At 41.4% G+C, this 23,664-nt stretch overlaps 1 protein-coding gene across 6 annotated transcripts; it reads left to right on the top strand.

Moving 5' to 3' along the window:
* The first annotated feature begins 1,586 nt into the window (after window positions 1-1,586).
* Window positions 1,587-23,229, top strand: MCOLN2 (mucolipin TRP cation channel 2). Of its 6 annotated transcripts, none has more exons than XM_082054478.1 (14): window positions 1,587-1,809; window positions 5,185-5,347; window positions 8,317-8,490; window positions 11,373-11,517; window positions 12,069-12,156; window positions 12,645-12,741; window positions 13,244-13,343; window positions 13,916-14,031; window positions 15,424-15,573; window positions 16,870-16,971; window positions 17,084-17,206; window positions 19,779-19,985; window positions 21,019-21,134; window positions 22,435-23,229. In XM_082054478.1, the coding sequence occupies exons 1-14, from the start codon at window positions 1,760-1,762 to the stop codon at window positions 22,469-22,471; spliced, it is 1,668 nt and encodes a 555-aa protein (XP_081910604.1). In that variant the 5' UTR covers window positions 1,587-1,759; the 3' UTR covers window positions 22,472-23,229. The 6 variants fall into 6 exon arrangements, with proteins under 6 accessions (XP_081910604.1, XP_081910605.1, XP_081910606.1 ...); XM_082054479.1 differs by having other exon boundaries at window positions 5,188-5,347; XM_082054480.1 differs by lacking the exon at window positions 1,587-1,809 and adding an exon at window positions 1,904-2,124.
* The last annotated feature ends 435 nt before the right edge of the window (window positions 23,230-23,664 follow it).

Consider the following 23,664-nt stretch of genomic DNA (forward strand, 5'->3'; position numbering starts at 1 on the left):
TGGGTTGGTTTGTTTGTTTTTTGAAAGAAAACAAGACACTCAGTTATTGTTCTCCTTGGTATTGCTGCTGGCAATCTAAGTGCTTGCTGTCCGCATTTCTGATCTCCTTAAGCCTTGGTGTTCAGGACATTCATCCGCCTGGCTATCTGGCTCACCTGAGAAGTAGCCAGTCCATTGTGTGTTTTCTAGCCTACTGGCTGCGTTTGAATCAAAGTGCAGCTCTGTCAGGAGATCTGTGGCCGCTGCTGTTGTGTGTGTGGTGGGGCATTTTAATCTTATTTTGTGTGCTGGTTATGGCCTTGGAGAGTCAAGTGTAACAATGATCTTAGTCTAAAAAACCCTCATGACTTCAACAGTATCAGTGATCTCAACATCAGCAATGCTAGCAACGCTGCATCCTGGAGACATCAGTATCTTTATGGTGATACAATCAAGCAGGCACAGATAGAAATGTAAAATATAAGTGGAGAGAGCAAAGAAGCAGATAAAGCATCTGATAAACTCATCATGCTTAAAAATGCCATTCTAAGGAACACAGGACTTCCAGTGCTGTCCAAGAAGGCATGGAGGGGTAAGAGAGTTCCTTTGGTCTGATTCTGGGCTCTGAAAAGAATTGCCTGAAAAATATCGATAGTCAGTATTTCCTCATGAAAATAAGTTGCACAGGGCTAAACTTGAGTAACAGCTGGTTTCATACCAAGGCTCATTTCAATGCCAATGTTTTGCATATGCCCAGGTAGTGAGAACTTATTGTTTCAGCAGAGCTCAGATCTCTTAACAGAATGAAGTTACACAGAGAGGAAGAGGGAGGTGGGGGCCATACTTGATTCTAAGTACCAGTTTCCATGTTGAATAGAAGCATATTCTCAACTAAACAGTGTGCCAGAGAAAGAAATCAAATCCAGATATGCTCATGCCTTTCCAATAAAAATGCATAAAGGCATAATTTAGCTCTGGTAGACGGGGGAAAAACAGGTGCCTGTGATTGCTTCTGTCAGGGGCATCATCCTGCCTCAGGCCATGGCTAATACCAGATGCTTCAGAGAAAGCCTTGAGAAACCTGTCATGCATGAGCTGACACAATGCTGTTGCAGCTAATTTTGAGTAACTGCACATGGATGTTTGTCTGGGCTTTTGTTCCATCTTCTCACATAAATAGTGTGATTGTAACCAAACATGGCATCATTTGAGAGTGTTATGTCAGAGTCCTACACTGCCCATCCCTACCGAGTGGGCACGCAGAGAGCTCACCGTTGCTGCAAGGAAGACTCCTAAAAGTCTATATTCTGTTTTGAACACCCACGTTTGGAGTAACCACATGAAACCACATCCTCTGAGGAACTAAGTACCTTTTCAGCTGCAAAAGGACCAGCTCTGTAGTAGCTAATCGAACCCGAGAGTCTGCCCTGCACGTTGTCTCCTCGCCTACAACAGCAACTACCGAGCCTTCCTTCACTGAACACCAGCCTGGGCACCGCTGGCTGCTGTCAGGAGGCAGGGGGGGTGAAGGGAGCGACACCACCCGCTGCCGGGCGGCCGCAGGGCACGTGTGCGGCGGGGCGCCCTCCTCCGCCCGGGCCCATAAAGGCGGTGCGGCCGGCAGGGCGGGACGCGGGGTAGCTGGCGGGACGGGGCTGCGCGGCTTGTGCCGCCCGGGTCCCGGCGTCGGCTCCCCCCGGCCGCCGCCGAGGGCTGCCGGAGCTCCGCGCCGCCTTGCCCGGACAGCGGCCGCCGAGGGCTGCCGGAGCTCCGCGGTCCCATGGAGATCTCTCTCAAGTACCTGCCCGGCGGACGGGCCGCCGCCAGCGGGTGAGCGGGACGGGGCCAGGCTCGACGCTGCCTGCCAGGGTCACGCCGCCCGGCGCGGCGGGGAGGGGACGGGAGATAAGGGCGCTCCTGCGGTAGCGGGAAGGAGCAAAGCGCCCCGGGGCGCGGGTCGGGCCCCAGCCCCCGCTCGGGGCACGGCGGCCGTGTGGGACCGCGATAACGGGAGTGCCTGCCGCACCAGAACGGGGGTGGGCGGCTTCTGGAGAGGAGCCCTTCCCCCGCCCGGCAGTGCTCGGCCACCAGGTTAGTCTTTACCCAGGTGTTGCTCAAACTCGTGTTTTAAATTTGCTGCACCAGGTAGGTCCTCTCCGCTCTGCCTCTCGGGGTTCGCGTTGTCCTGCTGTCCAGCAGCTACAGAACGGCCCCATTCTCCTGTTGCTGCGGTCCAGAGTGGGAGCTGCGGTGTTCTGTGTGCCCCTTGCTCTGCCTGCTCTGGCAGCGGGGCTGTTACTGCTCCTGCGGTGACTTAGAGACTGGTAACGTTGACAGCTGTGTGAAAGGAGTTTTACTTCCTCAGTTTCTTGGTGCTTGCTTTCCTGAGAAGTGCTAGGCCATGCGCTCCTCTGAGCGAGCTGTAAATTTAGGAAAAGATCATTAAAGTGGAGCTGGGGTTGCCCAGTCTGATATGTAGAAACCAACTCAGTGTGTGGGCTTTTTGTGGGTTTGTTTGTTTGCTTTTCTTATTCTCGCTCCCCTCCCCATCAATCCTGTTAATATCTCTTAAGGTGTAGAGTTCCAGTAAACAAATGTTCCTGGTACAGATCTCTGATAGTGGTGAAGAGCTACATATTAAATGCTTATTTAATAAGTAGGTAGCTGTAAATTGTAGTCATTGCTGTTGAAACCTCTTCGTTGAATAGAGTTCTAAGCTTTGAAGTGCCTCACTACAAACCAATATCCAAACAGATTGTCCTACCGGATACAGCATTGCAATGGTGGTTATCCTAATGCAGCTTTTAGCATTGAATTAGTAACAATTATTATTTGTGATGCGCAACACTTAACGACACTTAGATATGCGTAGAGTTAGTCTTCATTCACAAAAAAAGTTGCTTGTATCAGTACTTTACAAAACATGCCATTGAAACTTACTAAGTGGTGTTAATTACACTGCTGTGTCTGAATGGAATTGTTCTGTTACTCTGTTTAGAGCTAGGTGCTTCGTTTGGTTTATTTTCAGATGATTAGGCTAATAAACATTTGGGAGAACTAGATAAGTTGCTTTAAATGAGGCAAGTTACTATTAATCACTCAGTCTTTTTTAATGCTTCAGCTGAAGGTTCTAGTTCTGCAGATTCAGTGCCGTTTATTTGGATGTTACCTTGAATCTATTCTGGAAATTAATGGAACAGAAAACAATGCTGTATTTCACCTATTGCCAAATGAATTATTTCTTTGATATTACACCAGGGAATGCCTATTCTTTATTGGAAGACAAAGCCCAACAGTGATACAGGCTTGAATCTCTTCCTCCTAAGCTGAAAAAGTATTTTGCTTTCCTTGGCTGAATTTCCTCCTCACAGGTTCTACAGCTAAGGGCATCAGTGAAAGTAATCCCTAGCCAGCGGAGTTAAGTGAGGGCTGTATAAGTGAAAGTATTGTTATTATTCATCACCAGGTTTTTAGAATAGCTGTATGGGTGTGAAAGATAACTCTGGAGAAAACCACTGTGTCTTCCATGGTATGTATTTGAATATCAAAGGAAATAGTGTTTCTTATAAGGTTTACTGTTTGATTTTTTTTTTTTTTTTTTTTTTTTTTTTAAGATCTGCTGCTTCAAGTGTGCTTTTACTGGAAACTTAGGTGAAGATTTTGCTGAAGTCTTGGGGTGGTTCTCATGTCATACTTTCATGTGCTAAGTCTTGACCAGATGCAGCTTAAACCTGCTCTGTTTCCTCTTTCTTTTCCACCTACTCCTATGACTCTCAGTCTGGGTTTTGTGTTTGTTCATTGTGTACTCACACAAATGCTGCTGCCCCTTCAAGAGAAGCTGGTGCAGGAGCAGCGACGCCTTTGGGTCTCAGTGCAGGATTGAAGTACGTATGTACCTGTTTCCTTAGACAATACTCACAGCTATAATTATGATATGCTTTTCTGTCAGATGTGTTTAAATTTTTCAACGTTTTTATATCTTAAACTTTATTAAAACCAGCCCAGTATGTTTTTATTATAAATTTAAAGAGGCATGTACTTCACAGTTTATTTTTCTGAAAAACCTTCCAGTGTTTCTCCTGTCTCAAAACCAAAATCAGCCCACCTCGCGTCATCTTCATGAATGATTGATTTAAGGTTGTGTAATAAAGATAACCTTTGAGCTTTTAATGTTAAAAAAAGTTGGTTTTTTTTTTCAGTTCCTCTTACAAGGAAACACCACAGTGTTGACTTTACTGTGTTTTTTAATTCTCATTTCTCTTCTTATGAGAGAGCTAGTTCTAGCAAATCGAATGTGCTTTGTTGTCTACAGTCCGGGCTTAAATACCTATACACTTCAGGCAGGTGAGAACAAAATAACTAAGAACGCATCTGAAAACTCGGAAATTATGCTTTTGGTTTTGACCTTGAGAGAAAAATGTTGTCCTTTGTAAAATTCAGAACATGGGGAGTAATTTTCTGGATGGTAAATGGGACTGATAATCACCTTATGTAGCCAGTTTCAGATATGATTGCTCTACCTTGATACATGGAGGGAGGAAAAATTATAAGTTTGGTTCTGATCTTTTTGTGAAGAAGGAAGATTCTGATAATTAAGGTACTGGAAAACAGGGTTAAAAAGATGAGGAGAAGGGGAATGATCTTCAATGTTCTGTTTAGCTGAGAGGGAGAAACTTAGTGATTTAAGACACCTACAACAACAGTTCTCTGTGCTTGTTCCTCTGATTTTTACATGCCCAGATATTTAAATAAATGAATGCCTATGAGTTTAGCCCTTAAAGCTGCATGTTCACAGCAGAAGCATGCTGTGAAGCCTGCTTTGGTTGTTTTGTCTTTAAGACACCTTTTTCTGGTGGTAAATACAGGTTTTTCTGAGAAATTTGTTAAGAGTGGCCTCTGTTTATTTCAAATCTTTAGTTTTAAGAAAGAGATAAATGTAGACTTGCTGTTACTATTACAAATCCTCTTATTAATGCCTATTTCCTGAGAATTAGTTGTGTAAATGTTGTGTTTTGGTGATCTAATGTGGTTGAATGATTTTTACTGATGTTATCATAGGGAAATGTTTCTTGCATTTTGCTGTAAAACAAACAGAAAACTGTTACAGACCTTTCATGTCGTGTGGTGATCTGAGGCGAAACTGCAATATGAGGAAATTGTCTGCCAAAGCATTCTGTTGGTTTCTAATCAACCTGTTATTTACAGCAGAAATATGATGGCTCAGTCAGATTTAGATCTAAAAGAGGCAGCTCTGAAAGAAGATTTGAAGTTTTACTTCATGAACCCATGTGAAAAATACAGAGCAAGACGTCAAATTCCATGGAAACTGGCTTTGCAGATTTTGAAGATACTTATGGTTACTACTCAGGTAATCCTAACTATGTTTTCACTCTTAGAAGGTGTAGCAATGAAGTGCGGGAGAAGCAGGTCTGTGGTTTGGGCCATTGCCATCCCTGGATATTTGTTACTGACTTGAACTTCCTGCTTCAGTCCAGAAGGAAAAAATACTATGAAAGGTGTGTCGAGGGGGAAGAATAACAAACTAAATTAATAAAGCCTCCTGGAGATTTTGGGGCAATATTTGACCAGGTATTTTGCTGTCTTCAGGCTTGATGTCCCAGTGCTGCCCTGTGTTTTGCCTCCTGTTATGTTTGTAGGTCATAGTTTCACTGGACTGTTTCAAAAGTGGTATTTCATGAAATCTAGTCAGGAACTTGAAACGCATATTTAGTGTGAAAATGCTACAGTCTCTGGGGATGATGGGGCTGCAGAATCAGATGTGCCCCTTGCATCTGTCACCAAATGATGCATTTCAAACAGTCACGTACCTAGAGAGGTGGAACCAAAGGAGAAAGCAGTTTTTAAGCTGTACTGTATCACAGTGCAGTTGGTTAATTTACAGTCCAGTAAGAAATGGTGCCTGGAGGTGGAGGGAAGCAAAATGGGACACATGTATAGGTAGAAATTATTTATCTGGAGTTTTGAAATGCAGGATTGTAACATCCGACACAGCTAAATCTACAACTCCTAAAAACATGCTGAGTTGCAGGATTCCAGGTTTGTGTTTGTCTTGCCTGCTAGAACTAAGTGTAATCCCGGTGTGTGTGTGTCCCTGTGTTTTATTGACTCTCTTGCCCTTCATCTCCCCACTGGAGAGATGGGGTGGGCTCGCTGGTCCCGCTGGCACCAGGTCTGGCCTGTGCTGCAGCTGTGGTCCGTCTGTCTGGGTGCGGCTGGCTGAAATGGGCTATTTACACTCGTGCGGGCACATGGTGACCTGGAATGCGAGAGCTGCTGGGAGCAGGGTGTGTGTTACGGTGTGGGGGAGTAGGGGGTGGGCAGTGCGAGTAAGGGGACAGGTTTTCCCATTCTGCTTCTCTGGCAGCTGCACCTCAGATGTGGGTTATTGCACTCTCTTCAAAGACAGGCAGTAGCCTTAGTGTGTAAGTAATGAGACAAAATGCAGGTTTACATGGCTCTGAAAAGGTGCAGTACTTTCCATCTAGCTTAACATACTCAAACTCCTGGAGGAGTTACAGAACATGTAGTTTTTCTGTCTGCTCTTCTAGTCTCTCACTAACCTGCATGAGCAGAATGAGTGCTCTGCTGCTTGGCTTTCAAAGGCTGCAAGATTTTTTGGGTTGCTGCTTAAGATTTTTCTTGCCAATCCCAGGTCTTGCTCAGATGCCAGGCAGGGAGTCAGCAAGAAAATAGAGTTTCTGAAGGAAAATACATTGCTGCTCTGCAGGGAGGTCTCAAAACGTGAGCTACTAGTAAATGGACAAGTTCAACAAGTATCTCTACTTCAGAGCAAGGGGAACACCCTTGCAGGACAACCTGGGATAAGTTAAGCCTCCTTTTAGCTGCTTCTGCCAGGTGCCAGCCTGTTAGTTGTGACACCAGCAGCTGCTGTGGTCTGGGGCAGCAGCTGGGGTGCCTGTGCCTGACTGAAGAGCAGAAGCAGCTTTGGTCCCATATGGGGAGTTTTAATCCAATGCCATGCTGAAATCCCCTAGGGAGTCCCCTGAGGAAACCCTCCCAACTATGTTTTGTTTCTCTGTATTGCAACTGGAAGATCCCTGATTTTTTTTGCAATACTAACTGGAGTGCTGCAGATTTATTTGTAGCACTCAGTGGTTGTGGTTTTTTTTTTTTGTTTTGTTTTGTTTTTTTTCAGTCAACTGAAGATATAATTTATTTAGAACTTGGTTTGAGGATTCAGTTCTGAATCTGAAGACTGCATATACCTGTCCAAGCTGACATCACCGTTTCTCTGTCCTGGCTGTGACTGCTGTACAATCAAACAGCCTTACACTAAATAGTCCTGCTGCATCTATTCTTTTAGCCTGGCCCAGTTCTAAGCAATTACTGTCTAGGACAGAAGATGGCATAGTCTGGTGAAGGGGAAAAAAATAGATGTGCTTTCCAGTTTCTATTGTTTTGCATGAAAGAATTTGGATGTTAGTGGAGCCAGTCTGTTTGCTTTGGGGGATTTCTAAGTTCACAGTTCTTTTGCTTGCAGTTTTTCACTCTTACTACTTCTCTGCTTCTGCCAGTTTCTTGTAGGGCTTGGAAACTCCATGCATTAATGAGACATTTTCACATTTGCTGTTAGTAAGCAATTTAAACCTAGGGTGAAGAGTTAGCTCTTTAGGGCTTGGGATATCTTCCTGCTACTATGCCTGCGAAGAAAGTCTCATTGCTTGATTTTTCAGCTTCTGTGCTCCATTTATGTTTTCCTTGGTGGTGGTAGGAATGGGAGCATCCATACAGTAGGGCAACACATATCCTGAGTAGTAACTCTGCTGTCTGCCAATTCTTATTACAGCCTCCTTAACCAGCACCTGGGTCAGGCAGGTGATGGCGTTTGTTGCTGTGGGGTCCCACACAGGTTTGCTCTAATCCTGTGCCATGCCAGAGGTAGGAAGAAGGTGCAGGAATTAGTTCCATAGAAAAGCAGGGTGTTTCTGGGCTAGCAGGCTATATTTGTAGGTTAGATCTTCTGCCATTTCTATCCTCAACAAAAGTTTTGGCAAATTCCAGTTAGAGTTGTTGGTCCTGGATGTGTGAAAGGTGGCAGTGACCTAGCTGGCTGTGTAGTTGCTGCACTGTAAGTTTTAGAATTGGCAGAAGACTTTGATTTCTGCTTCTCTTACCCTATGTACAGCAAACTTGACTTTAGTGGTCTTATGGCATTAGTTAACAGGGTTTTGTTTTGTGGTTTTTTTTTTCTCCTATTTTAGCAGGGTTATAGCAACAGGCGCCTTTGTTTTGTATTTGTTATAATTCAAAGCTCTTTCCAAAATGCAATTTTGACCTTTAAAATTTTTTTTCCAGCTTATCTTTTTTGGTTTGAGTAACCAGTTGGTGGTCTCATTCAAAGAGGAAAACACTATTGCTTTTAAACACCTATTCCTGAAAGGCTATACTGGAGCTGATGAAGATGACTACAGCTGCAGTATATATACACAGCAGGATGCTTATGATAGCATTTTTTATGTTATTAATCAGGTAAGTGTATGTGTTTATAATCGACAGTACTAAAGCCAAAGCTAAGGTTCTGGTTTGCTGTTGCCATTCTTGGATTTCAGTTTTGATATTTCAGCAAATCAGCATATGTGGCATATCCTGAATTTTGAGTGTAGGTGTCTGCATTTTTGTCTCTTGTGGAGAAATCTAAACCAAAATTGTACTCAGTGCATAGTACTGAAATGCAGAAAGTTTGAAAATCAGTCATTTTGTATGAACTGGAATTTTTGTTTAGGTCTTATGTTGAAGAGCTATGGGCCTGAATATACCTATGCATGGTATTCAAAAAATTTGTGCTTAGAGCTATGCTGAATCACAGCTTTGTAGTCAGTGCCAGAGGCCTCAAAATGGGGAATAGGGTACTTCCAGGAATGTAGAGCCACTTGCCCTGGTTAGGAATGGTATTTTAAAGAACAGTCCCTTTACAATTGTAGGAGGAAAGTGAATAAATCTAGGATGAAAATGCAGTAAATATTTTTGCATTTAATATTAATACATTTAGAAGTCATGAGATGAATGAGTGTGTGTCTGGAAAATGAAACATCTCTTGTGTTTGAGGATGATGATAAGCCCAGAAACTGTTCACATGGGATGAACGGAAAGTGACTTTAAACCATCTTTCATTTCCTCTCAATATCACCACTGTTTCTTCCATAAACTGTGCTTTTTTTTTCTCTTCCTTGCTTGCTTTGTCTCACTTTCCTTCTTTTGTAGGCACTAAGGCTGAGGTGAAGTCCAGATAGAAGACAGTAGAGCAATAATAGCTTTATATCCTCAAGAATGAGCCAATGTGTGATACAGGCATCAGAAAAAGGTCACTTCATAAAATGTCTATGTATAACTGTAGACATATCCTTTAAGGAGATTTAAACTTGTGTAATCTGGATTCTTCAGTGTTCTGTGGTGTTACTGAGGCTTTTTTATCATGTGTAATACTTAAAAAAAAAGTGTCTCCAAGCAGAAATTGACACTAGTGTTTCGTTTTTTGGGGTGGGTGTTTTTTAAATTATTTTTTTAAAAGATGCCTTCTAGGAGGAGACAAGCTAGCTGGCTACTAAGCTAAAAACAATGCTTTTTAGTTTTGAGATGGGCAGCTAGAAGCCATAGGTTTTGGCGTTTTGAGTTTTACTTTGAAGTGTGTGGTTGGGGGTTTGAACAGGTGGGACAAGCAGAAGCATATGATATTACAGAAGATGGTAATAGTGAACAGCAAAACTGAAGTTGTAAAAATGGAATTTTAGGCTTTGTATAATATGCCACTGTGATATTTTCACACTCTGAAAGAAAAAGAAATGAACATACTTTCCACTTGGAAGAGTACACAGGTTTTCCTCGCTCCTTTCCTGGGTCCAGTTTGGAAGCTTCTATCACGAAGAAACTGTGTGGAGTTGTTATGCTTGTACCATGCTTGCGGTGGAGCCTGGAGGACTGGGATATTCCACTGGCTGCTCTGTCTGAGGCTGCTTAGAAATGTGGAAATGGGGTTTTTGTCTTTCACTGTTTTGTAGTGTTGTTTGAAAGTGGCATGTGAGTAACCCAGAGCCACATGCTCCACTGTCAGGAGGGCAGAGCCTGAGAGCACACGTGGCCAGAGCAGTGGCTGTTGGATGCAGTGATCTGGAGACGCTCTCAGAAGGATGTGGAGTTGTGACTAACTACTGTTTCCACTCACTTGACCTGCCTTAGTCAGACTTGGCTTCTTTAGTTTACTTTGAGATAATGTTGTGACAGGGTACGGAGGCCTGGCCTGAGCTCTTGCACTTGGTGAGGTGATGATAAAAACTAATTAATTACTAAATGCTTATGCATTCTTCCTCGAAAGGCCAGGGGTCCATCTGGCTTCTCTTGAACAGTGTTAGCTGGTGCCAAACTGGGCTGGCAGATGACTGTGTTCATGGTTAGTCATTGATCTCCTCAGCTGTTGAGGAGTCAAGAACCAGAGGGAGAGCTGTGCCCCGGGGTTTGGCTCCTTGTGCGGGGCTGGAAGCTGTGACTCTGAGGATCAGAGGAGGTTTCTTGTTTCCAGCAGATACTGAGGATGTGTGGAAGGCAAGTCAGGAGAGGACTGGCCTTTAATGGAGTTCACTGGTGATGCTAAGGGCTGATCTGTGTGTGGATGATGTTTGACTTGGCTTAGCTTTATTCACTTTAACTTCTAGTCCTTTTTTTTCAAGCATGTCTTAACATATGAAGAAGGTGGTTCTGCTGTATTTAGAGTAAGTGAAAAAGAAACTGCCTTCCTCACAGGCATGTTTTCAGTTCCTTCTGTGTGAAGTAGGCAGGTTAAATTACTTTTGGAGGCTGCCCAAGCTCTCTGTATGTTCCACAGTTGCTGGTTACGTGGTGAATACGTGGCCTCCCTCTTCTGTAGTCACACAGGGAGCAGCTTTGGTTTTACTCTTGGGGTGGGCTTGATAAGAACTGTGACTTGGATTGTACATAAAGCAATCAAGTTTCAAGTGGTGTGAAAACTAACACCTTCATGAGATAAATACATAAGATACCCCAGGACTGTGTGTGGTTAGTAGCAATACTGCATTGAAGTCCCTGCCAGGAATCAAATTAAGAGCTGTCTGCTGGCTTGCTGCCTGGCACACAGATCATCGTTTGCAGGCAGCCCAGTAGGTACTGGGCTCCCAGTCACCATGTCATCAGGATGCCAATCACTACTAATTAGTGGCCTGCAGCCCTCTTTACTTCCCGTAAGCTATCCACTCTCAATTTACAGACTTTATGTGAAAGTAAAGATTGGTTTTTTTAAAGGTAAAAAGCTATATTGATACACATAACTTTGAGATGGCAAGTTACTGCCTAATGCAAAAGAGACTACTATCTCTGTAACTTCTGTTTTGTTTTTAAACTAGTACAAGCAATTAAAGAACATATCCCTGGGAACGCTTGGTTATGAACATGAAGGATCAGGTTTAAAAATCTGTAAACAACAGTACAGGAAAGGCACGATGCTTCCTTCCAATGATACACTGAACATAGATGTTTCTACTGAAACAGGTATAGTATTGTTGTACTAAAAATGTCTTGCTGTGGAGTACTTACGTTCCAATGTAAAGTCAGTAAAGTTTAATACCAATGGCTTTTTGCGTGGCAATCATAGTAACACAAACATGCCTTTTGTCTATTCCCTTCTTGTTTTTTACCTGCTTAGAAACAGTGGCTGTGTACACTATAGGAAGCTCTTTTCAGTTGCTGTCGTTAGTGGGTTGTGTGTGTGTTTGGTTTTGTTTGGTTTGGGTTTTTCTGTGTGTCTGTTCCCCACTCCATGCAGAAAGCTCAAATACAGAATTCTGGATGCTGGTCTGTCTGTACCTTCGGTGGGTGGGTGTCATTACCACCTCTCGGGGATGAGTCCTTGCTGTTAGCTCCTCAAAATTTACTGCATGAACCTGCTTCTGATCCCACCAGCTGGGGCTCTCTATGGATAGGTTTGCTCAAAATTAACATTTTGCCTGATTAGGACTTGCCATTCAACCTGGTTATCTCAGTTTTATGCTGCTTTCTATGTGAACTTTTTAAGGTTACAGCTTTTCCTTTTCTCCTTCCAGAATGTATCTTTTTAAAGCCACAGGAGCTAGCTGGTAAGAGGGCTGAACTGAAGCTGAACTCCTCTTTTTTCAATCTTGAATTTTACAGGTAAAGTGATGGTGAGGATTTTTTTTTTTAATTTTTAACTTAGTCTTTCTGTATGAACATGGTGGATTCTGAGTTGTGCGGCTTCCTTACTTTGTGTATGTGTTTGTGTGTATTTACATACACCTCATTAATGTTTATAAATATGTAAAGGGTAAGTGTCATGAGGATGGAGCCAGGCTCTTCTCAGTGACAACCAATGGGTATGGGTATGGCTATGGGTATAAATTGGAACACAGGAGGTTCCATTTAAATTTGAGAAGAAACTTCTACAGTGAGGGTGACAGACACTGGCCCAGGCTGCCCAGGGAGGTTGTGGAGTCTCCTTCTCTGCAGACATTCAAAACCCACCTGGGCGCCTTCCTGTGTAACCTCACCTGGGTGTTCCTGCTCTGGTGGGGGGGTTGGACTGGATGAGCTTTCGAGGTCCCTTCCAATCCCTGACATTCTGTGATTCTGTGATATATTTATACACTTTTTTAAACATTCAGACTTATACAGGTTGAAATCTCCTTCAAGCTAAAAGGCATTGCCCTACAGACAATCCATGCCCGTGAATTGCCCGACTGCTATGCATTTCAAAATACTGTAAGTGGATATGGGGTATGGCACTTCCAACACTGTATATTATAACAAGATCTTAAGCTGAGGGGTAGTCATCATCCTTATACTTCAGCTGCGAGGCAAAACCAGTTGAGCACGTCTTTGCCCTTAGCCTCCTTCCCAAAGGCTGCTGAAATGGTGTTGCCGTGGGACAATATTATTTTATTATATTACAGCTGGTAGCTTCACAGCCTGAGAAGATAAGTCATCATTATTCTTCTAAAGGTTAAACTTGAAGTTTGGCTTCTTGGAATACTGCTTTTTGTGCTATATGTGACACATCCTCAAATTATGTCTGTATGAACACTCATGGTGATATCTTTCTCAAAGCTTACCTGATGAACAAATATTAATGCATATTATGTCAAAGCACTTACCAAGTTGTTTTTTTGTTGTTGTTGTTGTTGGGTTTTTTTTGTGTTTTTTTTTTTTTTTAATGGAATGAAATTTTATTAACCTCATTTCTGATCTACTCTTGTATTTCCAGATAACTTTCAATAACAGAGCCCACAGTGGAAAAATCAAAATTTATTTTGATAGTGACACTGATATTCAAGAATGTAAAGACTGGCACGTATTCGGCTCTGGTAAGTCTGGTGCATGTGTGTTTGCATAATAGCACATCTCCTCCTGTCACTTCCCTGCTCTATAACAATCTGTCTAGCAAGACATTCCCCGTCCTGTTCATCAGTTGATATGAGTAAGCCAAGGAAAATGTCTGATTTGGGTTCACATGATGGCTTGTAAAGCTGTGGATGAAAATAATACAGTATAGAAAGTCAAACAAATTTTTGATTGCAGGTCATGGAATAAGAGGTGGGATTTCTTGTTTTGTTTTAATTTAATAATGTTGGTATGCACCGAAGTCTACATTTCTCTTACTCTGTGTAATTCTAACACTGGAGTACAGATGAACTGATGAACTTAGTGCAAAAAGGGGATGCTTATATTAATCCATCCTTGGTTTTATTTTGAAGAACTTGAACATGCCTTTCACTCTGTGGCCCAGTCTCCATAGTGGCAGAAAGAATACTTCTTATACCCCATCTGTTTATGGGGTGAGAGTGTTTAAATGCAAAATATGTGACATTTTGTAACAATTGGTGCTCAGAGAGGTGTGAAATGACTAACTTTACTTCCTTTCTTTGATTCTTTGCAGTTCTCCAGAAAAACACTCAGTATATTCTAGTCTTTGATGGATTTGTCATTTTAAGTTGCTTTGCTTCTCTCATCCTCTGTACACGATCCATTGTTCTTGCCTTGAGACTACAAAAAGTAAGTACAGTGCTCATAATCTCAATGATTATTTTGTCTGTCTTGTTTACGGCTAGTATTGTCAAATGATGTGTTTTGGAATATCGGGTAGTATATCTGTTGCAGGATGTTGCTCTCTTACTGTATCTCTGTCTCTAGAAAGGATGTGTAGGTGTCTCTGAACAGTTTCTAGCTGAATGGGTTTTTACTTCTGTTTATGTAGTGCTGTAATACAAAGTATTTTGTATTTCAAGGGCAAAAGGAGACTTAATTTTTTGTCCAGGACTTAATTTTGTCCAGGATTTTATGTGAAAAAAACCTTCTGAGTCTTTGTGCTGCTAACAGCCAACACATCCTGCACATTCCAACACAAATTCTTCCTTCCCTGGCTTCAGAGTAGAATTCCCATAGAAGTCTTCTCATAAATTAATGCTTTAGTGAACATGCCTCAAAGCCAGCTCTAACTGGAGAAAATGTAAAGCATGGCATGTTGTCTAACTCTGGTTGGGATTTTGGGTCTTTCTGGGGCTGGATCCACCCCTTTTCAGTTAGTCTCTCCTTCTCCCTCCGCAATCCCTGATCGCCATCTGCTGTCACCTTCCCTGCTCATCCTCCTCTGCAGACTGAGACTAACCCTCTCCCACTTCACCTCAAGCTGCTTGCAGAGCTTCATATATGCAGACTCAGTTCTTCTGGTCCAAATACCGATGTCGGAACACAAGCTGTGCCCTGAGATGTACCAGTGTATAACTGTTAATTGATACAGACTTTGCAAGTATGTGGCTTATAGGAGTTGGGAGAAGAGTTCAGGATAGATAGGGTATGAAAGCACAGATACTTGTTTGTCTTGTTCAATATATCCTTTCTGTAGCTTGTAAACAAGACAAGCGTGAAGAGGACACAATTCAGCAAAGACATTGCCAAACTGCTGTCAGGAATAGGGACGTTAGCATTTATTCATGAGCAAAAAGAGCAAGTGAAAGCAGATAGGTGGTGTTGAGTGTGGGAAGTGATATTATCAGGTCTACTGGAAATGAGAGCACTTCCCTTATAGTTGTATTTGAGTTACTAATTCTCCTTTTCACTCCTTTAGTTGAGTGGCCTTGCTCTGTTGGAGGTGGATAGAAACTTTTGTGGAGGGGGCTAAAAAAGGGGCAGCAAGCCATGGTTAGGCTAGCGGGGGTTGGTTATGAAGTCAGATGTTCTGTGAAAAGTTGGTTTTCACTGGCCTAAACCAATCTTATTTTTTACGATTTCTGTTGCAATTGAGAATGAGTTTTAAGCTATTATTCCAGCAACTACTATAGGGAAAGGGGTTATGTGAAACTTGAGTGTTGCTATACTACCAAGGCATCTGTACGTATTTTTCATCTAAGGTGACCTGTAACTAAACATCTACATGCTTATCAATAGAGATTTGTGAACTTCTTCTTGGAGAAATATAAGCGTCATGTCTGTCATGCTGACCGCCTGGAGTTCATAAATGGATGGTATGTCCTGGTAATTATCAGTGATGTGATGACAATCATTGGGTCAATCCTAAAAATGGAAATAAAAGCCAAGGTGAGAATTTAATACCTCAGATATAAAATACTAACTTGTTACAACAAAGTGTAATGTGTTTTAACTTGGGGACAAATGAAAGTGAGCTATCATAGTCACTAGTAATCTTATTTACTTTCGCTAGTGCTTTTTCCTTCATTTCCTAGTGCTAGTTTGACTGATAGCTGGTTTTGGTCCCTTTTCCTCAAAGTCACTCAGTAAGACCATATAAGCTATTTAAACATCTTATTTTCATAGTGATAAGTCCCCTAATCCCTGGTATAGGAACTGTGGGTAGACAGTTTCTAACAAAACAAAACCAAACCCCACAAACAAACAAAAACAAACAGAAAAAAGCCCAACTTGGGACCTTGACCTCCCAGTCTAGATTTACTGTAATCAAGGTGTTTTGTCCAACTGGCAGCTCTTCAGGGTTTTTTTTGTTTGGTTTTTCTGTTTTGTTTGCGGGGTTTGTGTGTATGGGGGGGTGTGTGTGTGTGTGTGTGTTTCTTTTTGGTGTGGAGTGTGTTATTTTTTGGGTGTTGTGTTGTTGTTGTTGCTGTTGTTTGTTTTCTCACAATAGAGCAATTAATGTGTTCACAAAGCTTTGTATTCTGGGAAAACCATGGTAGGTAGTGTGCTGCTTATGTTTTATATGTACTAAGGCTCAAAGGGCAGATGCCCAGAGTGGCCTTCAAAGGAAGCACTTGAGAACCTCCCGCTGTATGGCAAAGTGGCAGATGAGGGTAGGAAATCTTGAGCTAGATGGGTATCTCATGCTTACCTCAAACAGTTCTAGCCTTCTAAAATAAAATGCAAGTATAATTGGTTATAAACTTCACTGGTAGCAAAAAATGGTGTTCAGGCCCTAAATAGCTGTCAACCTGTTCAGAGATGTAAATGCATGTAGTATGGAAAGGGCTGTAGTCCTGAGGCTCACTTTTCATTTAAATGATGGGTCATGTTTTCCTAAATAGTGAATGAGAGCTTGTTTGCCTAACAATAGCATATATCAACACTTTTATTAAAAACAAAAAGTTTAAAACTGTGTCATAACCAAGCTAAAGGCTTTAGTTATTCATGCAAAACTACAATAATATCAGTGTAGATGTGATTTCATTTGCAGCACTATTGCATTTGGGTGATCTTGGTAAATAACTGCAGTTCACCTTGGTGTGATTTTTGTGATGTAGCAACATCCTTTCAGTATTGAACTGCCCTGCTTTCTTTGTTTGAACTGCTGAAACTTGAATAGCTGTCAAGCTGACATACCTACTGCTTTGTGATTTGACCACCTGCTCTGTTTGGATCCCTCAGAACCTCACAAGTTATGATGTCTGCAGCATTTTACTTGGAACATCAACTTTGTTTGTCTGGGTTGGAGTCATCAGATACCTGGGATATTTTCAAACCTACAATGTAAGGCTAGATTAAAATATTCAACAATTAAACTGTCTAGTTATCACTCTTACTCAGGTCTCCCTAACTTGTGGCTTTTTCCCATTCTCCTTTCTTCCACCCTGACATGTAGGTGCTCATTTTAACTATGCAGGCATCATTGCCCAAAGTGCTAAGGTTTTGTTGTTGTGCTGGGATGATTTATCTTGGCTATACTTTCTGTGGTTGGATTGTCCTGGGACCCTATCATGAAAAGGTATGTACTCCTTTCCTGGTTTAATGATGTGTGAATGACTGTGTGTATAGTTCTTAGTTATAACAGCAGAAATAGGTCTTAAATTCATGTTGTTGTTTAAAAGCTTTAACTTGAAGAACACAGGAGTTCTTCTTCCATGTGTACCTCCTGTCACCTGCTCCATTTAACAAAATAAACCGCGTTCTTGCTTTCACTGTGTGCTTGAGCTCAAGGTTTACCCAGGCTGGGGACTTTAGGTAAATTGGTCTGTATCTCTTTCGCCCTCTTCTGGCAATCCCAGCTCAGTTGGGTTAAAGAGGCACCAGCTCTCCGTTAACATTTTGGGGAATCTCCTTGACTCTGACTTTGTTTTTCCAAGTCTTCCCTGTGTCATGTAGCTTCAGTTCTTAAATCTTGACTCCTAAAGGAGTGGAGGAATGCTTGTCTTGTTTACTTTGCTTCCTTTGTGTTGTGTGTTGTGTGTTGTTGTTGTTGTTAGTGTGTTGGTTTTGTTTGTTTTTGTGTTTTTTTGTTTGTTTGGGTTTGTTTGTGTTTTGTTTTTGGTTTGGTGTTTTTTTTTTTTTTTAAGGTTGGTGTCAAAGTATGTGCCTGGTGTTTCATCTTATCTGAAAGCTGGATACAGCAGTAAGGCTTTGTATATTCCGAAACACATGCAAAAAAAAAATCTGCAAGACTTGTTTGTTATTTCTTGGCAGATGCTCTTCTGTGACAGTTTTAAAAAGGCACATTCCTGTTGTGATAAATTCTAGATGTCCTTTAATCAGTAATGAATGTATGACTTTTCATTCCTGATTTCTGGTCACACACAGTATATACAGTAACAGAGACACAGGCTGCAGCGCTTGCTTCAGCTTTTTGCACCCCCGGAGCTCTGATTCCTCTAACATAATGCAGTTCTCTGCTTTGAGAAATGTAGTTGTTCAGTCTGTGCGTATTTTAAGTTGATGACAATACATTTCTCCATAGTAATCTGTGGGATCCTTGGTCATACTAGGGGCTTAATTGTTTATAACAGGCACAGCATAATTACTGTTGCAGCTTCCCTGCAGCAAGTATGTTAATTATCTGAGCAAAAGAAAGTGCAGTCAATAATATTCTTACCTGTGAAGGTGTTACCTCTTGCTAAATCTCCCAGATGCCTGTGAAGGCAGGCAGGCAGCTGTGGCTGTGGGGTTTCCTATTCCAGCCGGTCCCCGCTGGAAGGCGATGTGGCACCGCGCAGAGCCCCGCTGGGCACTCTGCAGTGTGAGTGTCCCTGGAAGGGAACGGGAAGAGCTTTCTCTGCTGTGCAGGTCTGCAGGAGAAGGGTCCCTGTGCTCCAAAACTGAAGACCTTGGCTCAAAAACATACAAATACTTTTTTTCTTCTGTGGACAGAGAGAGGGAGTGGTAACCCTGGATTTTGTGTTATGTCAATCCAGGGGCTTGTAAGTGTGAGCAATCCTTAGCAGTTTTGTCTCTGCCTATGAATCAAAACCTGTGGGTTACTCAAGAATTACCCATGCTATGGACCCCTTCTTCTCAGAGAATGTGCTGCTGAGTCTTATAATGGCTCTAAAAATAAATAAAAAGATTAATTAAAAAATAAGCCATGGGTAAGGCCAGACCTGCTGTTTATGTGCGACACTATGTTCTTACAAACATATGCCTCTTTACATCTTGTTTTCAATATAGTACCAAAATTAAAGTGAGTGTAGTACTGTTGTTTTGTTGATAATAACTACATTAAAATATTGTGCACTAATTAATATTGTCGAGTAAAGTATAGTTAACAAATCCAGTTATTTGGAGGCACAAAGTGATGGTGAGAAGTTTACTCACCTGGTTGCTGAATAGAGTTTAGCCTCAGAGCATGTTCCTGCTGGGGGAAATGGAATTAAGAATTTAAGAGGATGTCCTGGAAATTAAACCATGATTTTGTCCAGGATGTGCTTAGTAGCTTTTACCTACAGCTCAGGGTTTTCTGAATGACAGATAGATGATGTTCTCACCAGACAAATGTGGTTTAGATCATTTGAGGTCAGAAGGCTACATGCTATCTCTAACTTCTTAATACAATATTGATTTATTACTCCTACTCCAGTAGCGCTGCAGAGCTGGGTAACCAGAGGATGTGGATTCTGTTCCTAGCATAACGCTGCTGATTTACTGTATATATTCTGTGAAATCACTTTATCTACATGTTTTGGCAAACAGAATGATATTTTTCTGCAGGTTTAAACCAGCTTAAAATTTGGTAACAAACTTTCTGTGGTGGTGATGCTCAACAGGCAAAACAGCCAGTAACTGATGAGTTTATTGTTTTAAAATAAATCTTAATATTTCTAATGTAAATGTATAATGCTTAGCCAAGATTATATTTCTGCGTGACTCTGTTACTGATGTGTATGTTTTGGCCTGAATGTACAGGAAAGGAAGTGTGGTAGCATTTGATTGGCTGGGTTGACTATTTTCTTCTGCTATGAGTAAAACCCTGAACAAAATTACTTTTGTTTTTATAACACCTTTCACTTTCCATTTAATCTGGATGTTTGACCTTCACATTCTATTAATAATTTATACTTATTTTCTAGTTTGAAGATCTGAACACAGTGGCTGAATGTCTGTTTTCATTGGTCAACGGTGATGATATGTTTGCAACATTTGCTCAGATCCAGCAGAAGAGCACATTGGTGTGGGTGTTCAGCCGGTTATATCTCTATTCCTTCATTAGTCTGTTTATATACATGATCCTCAGCCTCTTTATTGCTCTCATTACTGACTCCTACGACACCATAAAGGTAAAACATTTTTCTTTCCCATTACACTTCTAATCAGCTTTGTATTCATTCTTCTTAGTCACTCAACACCATACAATCTAGGATTAGTTATGATGACTGGTGAGACTATTAAAATCTTGTAGTTTAGTCTGTGGTGAAATTGGGAGGATGACTGGGTAGTCATCCAAATGACTAAGCAGTAATTGGCTTGGAAAATCATCCTTAGTGTGTGTCCCAGTATTTTCTCCTGCTTCACCTGGCTTCAAAATGTAACAGCTTATGGAAACACAAGTTGAAGGATGAGTGGAAAGAGCTGAATAATTCTTGTTTGGAGTGAGCGCTTCTTCTCATGGCACTAGAAGCTGAGGTCAGGAAGGGCTTGCTGGCATCTTGGAGAATACCGCATTGACAGGGGTGTGGCAGGGGCCAAGCAGATAACTCTAAATTCATTTGCTTAATGGCTTGCTTAATGCACTGCTTGGAAATCTGTGGTTAAAAGGAAATGTCTTCCAAAAGACCCACTACTTCTTGTTCAATTTAAAATTGCAGCCTCCATTTCCAGTATAAACTGTCTGAAAGTGAAATGAAGTCTTTAGTAATTACCTTTTGTTCTTGTCCTCCAGTGCTGTCTCTCCTTTGTGCTCCTGGTAGCTGCAATAACTGGTGGGAAGGCAAAGCAGATCATCCTCTTCAGCTCTTGTCCCTTTCTTGTCTCAGTGTTAGATAAACAGGCCAGCAGAACAAGGCTGTTCTGACATGAACCACAACTTCCAGACTGAGCAAGAGCTCAAAATACAACTCGGCTGTCTGTGCATCTGAGTTTATTGGATGGTCTGATCTGCAAAACATTTTACTGTTACTCTTCCCTCCGAGCACCTTGTGTGGGTCAATGGGTGAGCCACTTCAGTGCGATGAACTGCTGTTTTGCAGAGCACTTCTGCAGCGTGGCAATACTGAACATCCACTTCAAGGCCCTTCACTCTAGAGGAAAATTTAGAACACTTCATGGCCAGTAACTTCTCACGTGTTTTAAATAAAGTACTTTCTCTTTCAGAAATACCAACAAAGTGGGTTTCCAGTAACAGATCTACATGAATTTCTAAAAGACCATGGCAGTGTTGCTTACAGAAAAGAAAGTACTTCCATGCCATTCATCTGCTGCTGTAGGAGGTCAGTAGGCTGTACTTCTAATAAAAACATTAAATACACCAGTTGATTTCTTGCAGCAAAGTTTCACAAATGCTGGAGCATCCAGAATTCAGCCCATGGAATATTTGGAATCTGTTGTTCCTCTTGTGTTTTACTAGGTGTTAGATCTTTAGTCTACTGATGGTGCAGCAGTGGTAATTCTGAGCTTAAAAGCATGTTTTAAGTGCTTTGCTCATATCAAAACTACCATGCAGAAACTGGTAGAAGCTGATGGGAGGACAGCAGGGTATAACATGCAACTGTCAAGGAGTCAAGAGCAAACTAAGTCTCTGCTTCTTAGGGTTTTGCAAGTCTTCTGTTTCTAAAAAAGCTTTTCCCCTGGGCTGGGAGTAATAGCAGAAAGCAAGAGAATGTGATTCAGGCAAGGTCCTGTACTTATCCTGAAGCTGTGCTGTGTCTGTGAGGAAAACTCATTCCATACTATCTGTCAGAATACTGGAAACACACTTGTAAATGTCTGTTTGCCACCAACCTCAAGCCTTTGGAGGTCTTACCAGTGGTCCTATTTAAGTTAGAGTTGTTGAGAGGTGAATGTCTCACCTGGTGCCTGTGTGGAAGTCTTATTCTTTGAATTCTGTTTCCAAGGAAACCTAACACACCTCTGAATCCCTCATTGAGAGTGGAAGGGTCTTGTCACTGTCACTAGGCAGTCCAAGAGAATTCCTGCTTGTGCACAGAATGGTTGTGAGCACTGTGCAAGGAAGTGAGGCTATGGGAGAAAGGGCAGAGCTGAATGTGAACACTTGTTCAATCCCAGGTGGTGTAACAAATCCTGTTTTAGCAGTAGGATACTTGTGTACTTATGTGCTGAAGTTTTTGTAAAATGCAACTTTATACTTTGGATGTACTCTGGCAGCCAAAAAGGAGCATGTGTGATGATGATGGGCAGGTACCCCAGCAGTTGCTGTGAACGCTTGAAAGCCAACTAGTGAATAAGAACTCCAGCCAGGTACAGCTTCAGGTTTCACATAAGTCATTGTGCAGGATAAGAGATTTTTGTCTGCTTGAATGTATATTTTACTCTAATACTCTGCAGAGTATTGAGGGCACCAGCCTGGCAACTGGAGTGCAAATCCAGAGCTTTTATTACTGAAGCTGTTCCTGCTTGATTGTCCCTGTGCGGGTGCTGGAGCTTTATGCTGAAATTGGAGAGCACAGAACACAAGGATCATAGCTCAGCTTGGTTTTGTAGGGGTAAATACTTCCTATTGCATTTCTTGCTGAATGAAAAATTGTGATTTTTTTTTTTTTTTCTTTGCAGACAACAGAGTGATGACAACCTTATACTTATTAATTGATGATTACACATTGAAGTTAATTGCTAATATATGCAAAGAAAGCATAGTTGTATGGAGAAAAATAATTCTCCAAATTGCAATGAAACCCACTATCTGGACCTGCCTCACTGTGAATGGACTAATCTTACCTAATTAAGGTGTTGGGAGGAGAAAAGCTGCTAATATGACATCAGCTGGCTGACCAGGAGGAGAGCCCAGAAGCTGGATCTGGAGGAGAGCTGTGAAGAACTCTATATTCTTGCCCCAAGTCTGTTACGTTAAAGAAGGCTGATCATGGAGCAGTGTCTGTGGGAGCTCTGTTTGCTACACACCTCAGGGAGGAGGAAAAGCAGCCTTGAACCAACTGCTGTTGTTAATACAGAAAAAAAATGCTTGAAAAAAAAATATATATATATATATTTTTTTTTAATAGTTCCATGCTAAAAAATATTCAAGATAAAGTATTCAGGGAGAAGGGAGGAGTTTTTTGCTTAGAGTGATGCATTTGGCATTGTGACTGTAATTTCTACTTGGCACAATTCATTTCCTTTAAATAAATGTATGTAAAACTACAGAGCTGCACAAAAGTGCAAATTAATTGCTGTTCTCCTTCTTGTATAATATTTTAAAACAAATAATTAATAGATCACAATTTTTTCTTTACCAGCTTTACTAAAAACCAAGGTATTTTGTGGATTATTTTTTTTTGCTTTCAGTCTTTTGTGTCTATAATATTTCATGTGTACTGTGTCCAAATTAAACTTACTACTTTAGCTATAGGTAAATACTCTTTTTGCATGGTTGCAGACTTCCACAGCAAGCATCATGTGAAGGATGATAAAGAGATTATTGCTTTATTTTTCTTCTTTTTAGTATTGCACTGTTTTGTTGCCATAACCTGAAGGACAAATTCGGGCAAAAGCAATGCAAAGGAGTTGACTTGCCTAATTACTTAATTTCAAACACATCTTAAGTGGAAGAAAATACATAACAACTGGGTCTGGCAGTTGATTTGTTCAGTTGATTTTCTAGGTGTCTTCACAGATGACCATCTCAGAGTACTAGTTTTTGGTGGGTGTTGGTTTTGTGGTGTTTGGTGGTGATTTTCTTTTTGTTTTTCTCTCCCCTTTGACTTTTTTTTTTTTTTTTTTTTTTTTTTACTTCAATGAGAACAGAGCACATTTGGTCTCTTTAAAGCACTTCTGGTATAGTTC

This window comes from Streptopelia decaocto (assembly GCF_964273445.1).
Source record: "Streptopelia decaocto genome assembly, chromosome: 5".
NCBI classification, from domain to species: domain Eukaryota; kingdom Metazoa; phylum Chordata; class Aves; order Columbiformes; family Columbidae; genus Streptopelia; species Streptopelia decaocto.

Excerpts from the sequence above, each read along its gene's own strand:
- MCOLN2 (XM_082054478.1), top strand. The coding sequence starts at position 1,760 with ATGGAGATCTCTCTCAAGTACCTGCCCGGCGGACGGGCCGCCGCCAGC. Across the intron at positions 5,348-8,316 it reads TACTTATGGTTACTACTCAG|CTTATCTTTTTTGGTTTGAG; the intron begins GTAATCCTAACT and ends TTTTTTTTCCAG. Across the intron at positions 8,491-11,372 it reads TTTTTTATGTTATTAATCAG|TACAAGCAATTAAAGAACAT; the intron begins GTAAGTGTATGT and ends TTTTTAAACTAG.